At 41.1% G+C, this 10875-nt stretch overlaps 1 protein-coding gene across 1 annotated transcript in view; it reads left to right on the top strand.

Annotated features, from left to right (window-relative positions):
- The first annotated feature begins 346 nt into the window (after positions 1–346).
- The window catches only part of tmtopsa (teleost multiple tissue opsin a), a 54090-nt gene continuing 43561 nt past the window's right edge, over positions 347–10875 (top strand). Inside the window, exons 1-2 of the mRNA XM_026313935.1 lie at positions 347–719; positions 8582–8910. Coding sequence (XP_026169720.1) covers positions 347–719; positions 8582–8910 — 702 coding nt within the window. The remainder of the gene's footprint in view (positions 720–8581; positions 8911–10875) is intronic.

The raw sequence follows: 10875 nt of genomic DNA, 5'->3' as shown, positions 1-10875 counted from the left end.
TAGACTGCCACATGGTGGAGCAAAGCCTAATCCAACTTTTCTTTTTTTTTTTAACTTTTCGAACACCCCCTCCCCCCTTCCCCTGAACTGAAGCACAAAGTTTGACAGCCCCAACAGCAACTATCAACAAACTATTTATTATTCCGCATTTCTGTTTGGCTCTATTTCTTCTACTTGATATTTTCTTTTAGAGCAACAAGTGTTACAGATCAGGAGCTCCAGCTTGTCTTTATATTCTTTTTCCACAGAGAAAAAAAAAAAAAACACACACATGCCAAAGACACATTAGTTGCCGTTCCGCGCACTGTGACCGCCCAGTGCGCCACCGCCGTGACACCGGGCTGAGATGATCTTGGCTAACGTGACCCTGAGCGGCTGCACAGGGGCCAACAGCGCTCTATGTGCCGGAGCCGGGGAAGGGCACCTGGGGGGCGGCTCATACCGGACCAGCCTCACCCCAACAGGAAACCTCATTGTGGCTGTGTGCCTGGGTTTCATCGGCACTTTCGGACTCACGAACAACCTGCTGGTGCTCATGCTGTTCTGCCGTTACAAGATGCTGCGCTCGCCCATCAACTTGCTCCTGATTAACATTTCCATCAGCGACCTGCTGGTGTGCGTACTGGGGACTCCGTTCAGCTTCGCGGCCAGCACGCAGGGAAGGTGGCTCATAGGCGAAAGGGGATGCATGTGGTACGGATTCGCCAACTCCCTCTTTGGTGAGTAGCAATACGGAATCAATGAGGTGATGTATGAACGTTTTGTTTGTGTTACATTTGAAGCCTGCTGTATTTTTCTGTCTGATGTGGTTGGCGCGTTGTAGAATCCAGCCAGAGCAGGATCAGATGATGTTAAGCCTCTTTTCTCAGGTGGAAATTTAACATTTTGAAAAACTAGAAAAATACTGGACCCTTCTTCCTTCATGACGCCAGGTGTGAGGTGCACGGTGCTTTTTTTTCCAGGTCATAGCAAACTTCCGTAATAAGGCGTCGAAATGCACGCAGATGGTATGAATTCAAACATGAGAAAATGATAATTACTTAAACGCAAATGTTAGTCTTTTCTTTTCTTTCAAGCTTTTCCTTTCTTTCTTTTGATTCTTTTAGGTGTGATCATGCAGCCTGTCATACCATAGCTCGTTATGAGCTTGGTAAAAGTGTAGATCATCTTATTAGTGAAGGGCGGTGAATCGATGCTGCGGGTCGGATTTCTAGATGCACATGCACGATCGCGGTGCTGCTGTTCCGAGCACATGCAGCTGTGCAGGTTTTGTCCATGTGATTAGTTATATACACATCGGTCTGGAGCGTTTCACGGTCCGGTCATTATCTGTGGCTGATGCTGCTGGTTTACTATTACAGACACTTCCAAAGGTCCATGTGCGTAAGATCACTGTGGATAATTACAGATGCGCTTATCGTTTCCTCACAGATGCTTAGTCATTTGCTCAAATGTCTTCAGTAAGTCTGACAACATGACACACACGGCTGTGGGCTGCGGGGTAAGGAGACGCATGTACCCTATATAGGGCAGAGTGCAGTCTGCTATTAAATGGCCGCTAAATGCTTCTTACTATATAGTTGAGTGGTTGTGCCTCGGGCAGGGAAAGTCTCATCTCTGTTCCTCTCGCTGCGCTGCAGCTCTTTGGTGAGGCTGTGGGCTGCGGGGACACGCTCTCGGTCCGTGAACAGCCTATGGCAGACGCATCAGCAGCGTTGTTTGCCAAGTAAAATCACCTAGTGAAAATCTGTAATGAGAACGGGGGCGGTGGTCTATCTTTGCTCAGGAGCGCTGATCTCGACGCAAATGGGGCACAATGACGATGCCATGATGAGGATAAGGCACTCACTGGCCTGGAACCCGGCCGGTCCGGCTGAGGGGGGAAAAAACCCCAAACAAAAACAAAACAAACAAAGAAACAAAACTCCTTTGTGTTTATTTTCCGGTGGATAAAACATTAAACAGAAAAATGTCCTTCTGTCCTCAGGAATTCTTGGACTGATGTCTAATTTAACGTTCTCTAATGAACAGAGACACAGCCTTAACAAAATGTTCTAACATTTGCCCTGCTGTATATTATAGAACTGTCCAATCAAAATGCAAATTTCAGAGGATGTTTTGCAGTTTATAACCTCAAACATCTTAAACTAACTAATACACACTTCTGGAAGAATGTAGTTGGTATTTAAGTCATTTTTACGGTTAGACTTCAGCAGACTGTATTGTTTTTGTTGTTTCAGATTCAGAAACCCTCTTACTTGAACACCATCTCTGACTGAGTCTGGCTAAGATCAGATGCCAGACTCTTCAGTCTATATGCACATCTCATTCACTGCAGTAAATGTGATTATAGTCTATGTGTGTGAATCATGGCAGTGCAACATGGCTGCCTGTGGGAAAGGAGACCAGCTCTCTATGTAGATTTAGAAGGCTCAATTTAAGGTTAAGAAAACACCATGGTTGGTATTTTCTGGTGATTACACACTACTGACAACATATTTATGAATATTCAATTTCTGATAATAGATCACTTTAAATATTGCACATCAAATCTTTAAGCTGCTAGTGAAAAGGAGATGTAAAAAAAAAAGAGACAAAAGAGAGATGCTGATTTTGTGTTTAGCGCCTGACTATGTGACTTGTGTGTTCACACTCGCACTGACAGCAGAGCACGGGCAGACTGTAACACAGTGAGCCTCTGGGCAAAGGTCCCCACTTCCTAACTAGGACCAAGACCTCCAATGTAACTGTTAAACAGTTAAGGTCTGGACTGTAGACACAGACTTATTCATTTGTCTGTCTCTGTGTTTGTGTCACACTTCTACTGTGGTCATTTTGCTGTTCTGCACTTGTATGTGGTAGTTTCGCTCCAGTGAAAGTTTGCAGGTGAAGCCCAGAGCTCCATATTTCCCCCAGGCTATATCGGTTAAATAAACCATCCATGCAGAAAAGGAAGGATCTGTGCATTTACACACAAAATCAGCAATTCAGATTCATGCAACAGGTGAGGGCAGCAGGCCTTCCCCGCTCAGAACTTTGCCACCAGAGCCCCTGTTAATCTCCTCTATTGCTCAAGTTTTCACACAGCATGTTCAACTTAACTAAACTGATATTTCTTTGTTTAAGAGTCTCTTGGATATGTCAAACCTCTAAACTGAAACAAACAAGCATTACTTCCACTTCCTCTGGGATAAGCTGGCAATTTCCGAAACAGGATTACTGCATTTTATTTAGTGGGGAGAGTAAAGTGTGAGTGTTTCTTAGATGTTCTCTGATTGTATCCAATGTTGAACTAAGTTGAGATTTATGCCTAAATTATGTGCCATCTAAAGATGTGTAACACTGCCATCCATAAGGAGCCAGTGTATGAAAAACAGAATGAAGACAGAGTGTGTGTGTGTGTGTGTGTGTGTCTGTGTGTGAGAGAGAGAGCTGACTCACAGACATCATTAGAGTCTCCACTGTTTATGGATGAGTAATTCTACCATAGGCTCATAAAAACACAGAGTGAAAGAAAGTGAGGCACTATCAGAGAAAGGAAAAATGAAATTGACTGAATTGAATAATGTAGCTGCACAGTGACTGTATCTGTCTTCACCAAATCTCTGTAAAGCTTTTTTTTCCTAAATGATCGCTGTTCCATCACTGTCAGTGACAAAAGACAGTATTACCTTGATGTTAGGACAGTATTGTTAATATTTCTGCTCCCACATCACATTGATTTTTACCAATATTTTTATATATTCTCTTGTTTTTGGCCTATATGTGTTAGATTTTCGAATGACTGAATGATTAAAGAAAGCCACAGCATTGACTTTATGCCTGGAGCACAAACTAAAGACAATTTATGGGAACATGCGTATGTGTGCACTCAGGTCTGCACAACTTCTACTCCCCCCTTGCCATCGGTTTCTTGCTTCCCATTTAGCTGCTTAGCCTTTCCTGCTGACCTCTTTGCATTTGCCATTCACCCCCCTCTCTTTTCTCTCTCTGAACCTTTATTGTCTTAGCTTACACTGTGAACAAACAGGAGGAAATGTTTTGACACCAGGTCTGCGTGTCCATGCATAATGTTGGCTGCATCCATCCTACTGCCTCAGCTGGAGTCTGCATGCAGTCAGTGGATTAACTTCGTGCTGCTGGGCCCACTGGCTGCATGCTGAAGTTAGATTGCTCTCCCACCCACGCACACACACACACACACACACACGCACACACACACACACACACACAAGCAAACACATGCACAGCACACTCAGCTCATAAAAGGGCACAGAAATGGATGAACGTGTACAGAAGAGAGGACATGGATATGCATGTGCATCACACAGGCACAGGCAACACCTGACCTGAGTGATTTTAATATGTTATGACAGTAAGAAGTCTCACCAGGGAGACTTCAAGCAGAGCAACGCTGCTCCTCCACAAAGGTCAGAGAAAGGGATCCAGCTAATGAACTGGTGCAGCACAAATTTAAGCTCTTCTAAAGCAGAGACAAAATATATTTTGTGGAGAGTAAGTGTCTTTCTTGAGTTGGACATTAGTGTCAATAATCATCTTGCTACCCAGAATGGTCATTCAAAATCTAAGCCATTTGTAGCCTAATAAAAAGCATCATCCATTTTTCTTTGTTTTATGATTTTGTTGTGTTACAGGGCAACACAGTGGCTTAGTGGTTAGAACTTTTGCCTCACAGCCAGAATACCGGTTGAGGCAGGTGGCCGCCTAAACTGAGCCTGGCTCTGCTGGAGGATTTTTCTTCCATTAAAGGGAGTTTTTCCTCTCCACTGTCGCCAAGTGCTTGCTCATAAGGGATTGCTGGGTGTTTCTTTTTTGTAAATTGCCTTGAGATGATTGTATTGTGATTTGGCGCTGCGCTATACAAATAAAACTGAATTGAATTGATAGAATAGGAGTAAGTGGGTATAGATAATGGATGGATGGGTATATTGTAGATAATGTGTGGATAGAGGGATGGTTGTGATACACTGCTCCTGTGTACCAGTTGTGACTGACAAAAGATGCAAGGATGAATTTAAAGATCACAGCTTTATACAATCCTGTGATGTCACACTGGATGGTTTCTAACGTTTCTAACTGGCAAATAAGACAGAAGCAGTAAGGGAGGATCACAGAGACAGCAGAACAAAGATGATCCTTTTTTATTTCAGACTTTGTTGGAACATAAGATGTTTCATATTTGAATATTAGATCCAGCTGCTGCCTTTGATCCTGTTGCAGGACTAGAAGACAGGAGGAGGGTAATGATTTATGTCCTGTGCTATGAAGTTGTGCAGGAGTCTTTCACTGTGGCATTACAGTACATGGCTTTGAATAAAGGTTTCCTTATCATTCATAGACTGTGTAAACCCAGGAAACAACTATTCTCATTAGAAACAGTGGATTTTGGATGGGATCAGCTGTTCTAATCAAGTCACATTAAAAGTGATAGTGATAATCAACTAGAACAGTTTAGAAGAGCCTGAGGCAGAGGGTTGCTGTGAGTGGGTTCAGCACCATGACTGCCATGATGTTGCTGAACCTGTCATTTTATGGAGGAGAGCTGCTAATTAGTTTTGGCAACTTTGAGAAAGATGTGGCTCACTTGAATCTGGATGGGCATTAGAGACACCAACAGAGGTTATCATTCTGGCATCTAAAAGATTTACTGCAACACATGCTCTCAACCTGATCTGGACTCTGAGATACAAAACAAGAGATTTTACTGCAAAGAGCTCAATTCAGAAGTCATCTACATTTTGTTGTAGTATTCCTTTACTCTGCTTTGCCTTTAACTTTACATGGAATCTATGAATGGTGCTAGTAAGCAGTTCAGCTACCTACCAGGTGTGCTTGATCCACATTAAAATACTGCTTTTTGCCTATGTCTTTATTCGAACTGTTTTTGTTATCAATATTCTTACAGTCATACCATGCTGCTGAATCGTAGCATAAGAGCCAGTGAATATTTTCAGCATCAAACTCCAACCACAGTCTTTTCTCTTTTCTAACCATTTACTCTATTTTCTTGGCTATAAGTCGCACCGGAGTATAAGTTGCGTTTAGCAAAAACAGCTTTGTTGAACAGAAAAAAAAAAAGTATAAATCCCTTCGGTGTATAAGTCTCATTTCTAATTATACTGATTTAGCCTATGGAGAACATAGACTAAGCATAACAACATGCAACGTGTCAAGTAAAACAACTGCGCCAACATCAGGAAGAAGGTGCCTGGAATCCCGACACTCATTCCAAACTAGTTAAGTGTGAACATAAACGTTTTTACTTCTTTGGAAATATAATATTATCTTCATTTGAGTCAAGAGTGCCATTTAACACCTACTCGACAAAATTACTGCGAATTAACACATATTAGTCCCTTTGCTGTATAAGTTGCAGGACAAGCCAGAGGAGTAAAAAAAAAGTACGACTAACAGCCACAATTAAAAAAAAATGTACTTGATTAATATTAAGGCTAGTTTAGACTCACCTGCAACTGTGTGTAGGTGTCAACTTGTACCCATGTAATGAAGGAGTTTATGTGAATGTGATTTTTACATTAGAATATAGAAAAGTCTGTTTTCAACGTTTTATTGTCAAAATATGAACCTTAAGAAATGATGCACATAGCAACAGTATTACATAGTAACTATAGTGCATAGCAACCATAGTGCATAGCAGCCGTCCTGGGATGTAGTGATTCTCATGACATTGTCGGGAGTTTAACAAAAGAAACTTTTGCTGCTTGTTTTCACACATATATTGTCTTCCTCACCAATTTCTATTTCCTGCCTTACTGTACATTTTCTGTACTTTGTTGTTTGAGCAGAGAATGTTGACATTCGCACAAGTATAAGTGCAAGAGCAATGCAACGGTCTGACCGCACATATGCTTCCATACTGAAGTGACACGAAGTCTAACTTCAGCTTTAGAGGCAGAATGTGGTCAGCGTTGAGTAGAAACTACACTGACTTTCAGAAGGAAAGTTAAACAGTTTCTTGCTACTTCCACTCACCAAACTGACAACTGTCACAAAACCAACAACCAACAACTGCAGTTTTTCTTGCTACAGAGCTCTCCAGAGCTAAGACACAACTAGCAGTAACTATTGTTAGATGTCCTGGTAAACCATGCAGCCAATCAGAAAATAATATTCTCTTTGGCAATCACAAACACAGAGTCTAAAGAAGTGTATATCTGAGTTTCATTTTCAGCTCTAAGATCTGGAATAAAGTGTTACTCCTAGCAGATTGTGGTTTAAACTAACAAGTGTTGCTACTGCATTACACAATTGTAAATACATTCACAAAGATTTTAGTGTAAAAATGATCAGTCAATCCAGCTACTAGGAGAGGTCAGTTCTCTTGTTTCATTTCAAACCTCATTGAGTGCAGACAGAAAATAACAGAGGAAAAACGCCAGAGAAATCTGGCAACAATGAGCAGAGCTGAAAGCATTTTTTTGTCAAAATATATATGAAATATGTTTGGCTTGTGGCAACTGACCCTAGTCAACCCAGAAATACAAGCGAGTTGTTACAAAACAGTGCTGGCTGGCAGTAAGAGCTTAAAGAAATAAAAGCCTGGAGATAAACATCCTGAGCAGGAAAAGCAACATGAACATAATGTGTGGGGTTAATAATGGACACACAACACTGCAGACAAGGAAATACATGGCATGGGCAAAGTAAGGGCATAGTGCAAGTGCTCAAAGGCACAAAAACATTCTGTAAAACCATCATCTGCTATCAGAGTGAAAATTAGTTTCAGTTTTGTTCTACTGCCTCATTTTTGACTTTTCCCCATTATCTTTCTTCCACATTTCTATCTTCTTTCATTCGGGGTTCTCAAAGGAACGTTGAGTTCAGTTCCACCTTCGTGGACATGAAAGATGACTATGGGGATCATAACGGCTTCAAAACAAATAGCAAACAGGATAAAAAGGGTGAGGGGTCAGCACTAAACTCCAGGTGCCTGCGGCTTGGCCCAAGAAGTACTGAGAGAGATATTGAGAAACAGTGTGTGTGTTTATTGAGCAATTACAGAGATATAAGAAAGCTTCTGCAAGTCACCTGTGTTGTTTTTCTCCACATTGCTTCTGTCAAGCAGAGACACTATAGGTAGAGCTGCTGTTTATGATTTAGAGCAGCGTGTATCTGCTGCAGACCTCGGCATTTGAAATTTATGATTCAACCATCGCATTTGTTACAATTTCATTATGCCGTACACTTCACTGGAACAATTTTTAAAAACTGCTCTCTCTTTGAAGCTATACAGCATGAAGCTCAATTTAGCTGCTGTTTAGATTTCAGAGAGTCGTGAGGCTTGATATCAGTGACTGTGCATGTTTTCCTCACTACAGCAGATAAACATTTGGACAGGCAGTGCAGTTTGTATCTGTTTGACTAATTAAATAGAATTTAATTAGAAAGTACAGTAGCCAGTGTGTAAAAAGGAAGAACACACCTGCACATGCTGTGTATGTGCTGTATTCAGAACCTCCTCCTGTGCAGTATCTGCATGCTGCGTAAAGTACCTTGCAGGATGAATTTAAGGGTTTCCTTTGTGTCTACCCTGCTGCAGGCATCGTGTCCCTCATCTCCCTGGCTGTCCTCTCCTATGAGCGCTACAGCACCATGATGGCTCCCACTGAGGCAGACTCTTCCAACTACTATAAGGTCTACTTGGGTATTGCCTTGTCCTGGGTCTACTCCCTTGTCTGGACCCTGCCCCCACTCTTTGGCTGGAGCCACTATGGCCCTGAAGGTCCTGGGACTACATGCTCTGTTGACTGGACAACTAGGACAGCAAATAACATTTCTTATATCATCTGCCTGTTTGTCTTCTGCCTTGTTGTTCCGTTCTTGGTGATCGTGTTCTGCTATGGGAAGCTGCTGTGCGCCATCAGACAGGTGAGGCAATGTTTGGAGGATTTACACTAAACCTGCTGTTGTGTGTACCTAATTTCAGACATCAATTATACAGTTGGTCCAGTGCATATATTTTTTACAAAGCCACTGGTCAGTAGAGAGGAGTGGTCATGCAACTCAAAAAGTAGTTCAATCAAACAACCTCAATTACGTAAACAGTGCCTAATTAAAAGGGTGGTCACTTATCTTCATATGTATCATCCTTTTCTTAAATGGGACAAAAATACACATATATGTGTATGTGCACCAACCAAATCCCACAGTGAAACGAAATATATACTAATGAAATTGTAATGATCTGTGACCTGAAAACTCACAGAGCGACTTTAAGGCCCCACTTAAAAAGACCTGATACACTCGACCTTCCAACATTCAAACAACACATGGTAATTTTATGGCCTCATTTAGCATTACTCTTTTCATATTGTTGTATTTGTATCTGTAGCTGTGTTATTATTTTCTTACTGTTTACATTTGCAGCTACACTTAGTTATTGTGAATCAGTCTTGTGAAAATGGAAACTTGGGTCCAGTCAACCAACTTCAATTATCAGAACACCTTTCCTTTATCCACCCAGCAATTAAGTATTTATACTTGGTGTCATTAATTTAAAGTCTTATCATAACTGTTAGAATCTGGGGCTATAAAGTTCAACAGGCAACAACAGTCTGTGCAATACTTTCATAAAGTAATTATTTCTAAATAAACAAGCCTACAATAATTTACCACTTAGCATAATTATCAAATTACAGTACATGAAAAAGACACTTTTCTGTTGCGGGTCAACAGTTAAGATCGAATAATCTGGCAAAGGAAGTTGTTTATGAACCTGCCATCACAACCACAACATCATCCCACCATTCAGGTATGACTGAAGCACAACAACTCCCTGCATGTGTGCTGCAATCAGTGACTGAGGGCACAGTCAAAACCAAGATTTTCTCAAAATTATTCACCCCAGAGCCAAAACGATGTCACTGCTACATTCCCAATGTCCTGTAGAACAAAGTATGTGCAGGTTGTCCAGATATGAGGGAAAAGGATGCCAAGAAAGTAGGTTAGACTGAAGTGGAAGAGACAGGATCGGAGTGGAATAAGTGAGGGGACATTCTAGTCAGCTAGGGTTCAGCTTGAAAAAATGACAGCTCCTGTGGATTATATCTATTCATGATATGGGAGAAAAGGCATGTGGCAACATGTGAGGCACATTTTGTGTTGACAGAGTAAAAACTGAAGTTGTGACAGCAGTTTAAAGACTTTCCGGTCTGAAAAAACAAAAAACAAAAACAAACCAAAAAAAAGGGCTAATTTGCATTCTAGCTGATGACACTCGCAAACTCCAATATATGCTGTAATTACCCTCAACTTTAAACTTAAATTGATCAAGGACTATAAACACAGAGTACACTCTCGACAGACTTGACTCAGATCAAAGCCCTACCACAGACTTCACTTGTTAGTAATGACTTTTAGAAATTAATAGAAAATCACAGAAATTTGCAATTAATACCAAAAGTAAAACCACCCCATTCTTCAATAGGCTGCGCAATTTGATGTTTAAATCATAATTATAGCACAAATCATTTGGCACTAGTTACACAGAAAACTTCTGTGCTATAATATTAAAGACAGTGGCCGCCACATGGGTCCCATAGTCAGTGCTGCCAGCATTCACTCGATAAAGAGTGAAGAGAATAAGAGTTATTTCAGCAATCACACTAATAACTTCCATTAGCCAAACAAAAAGGACATTCCAGCATAATTATACACTGAGCTGTCAATGTGTATTTGAGCTGGCCATTTACATTTTCCCTCTTAATCAGCCTAAGCTTTGAATACAAATAAAATTAGGCTATTAAAACTTTCAGATTTTACATCTAACACTCCATAGATTGAAAATTGAATTCAAACTGCTAATTACACACTGATGAGCACTGCATGGGCCTA

The sequence above is a fragment of the Mastacembelus armatus genome, chromosome 17, assembly GCF_900324485.2.
Source record: "Mastacembelus armatus chromosome 17, fMasArm1.2, whole genome shotgun sequence".
Classification (NCBI taxonomy): Eukaryota; Metazoa; Chordata; class Actinopteri; order Synbranchiformes; family Mastacembelidae; genus Mastacembelus; species Mastacembelus armatus.
Note: the sequence above shows the minus strand (reverse complement) of the source record. Positions and strands in the feature narration are given on the sequence as shown.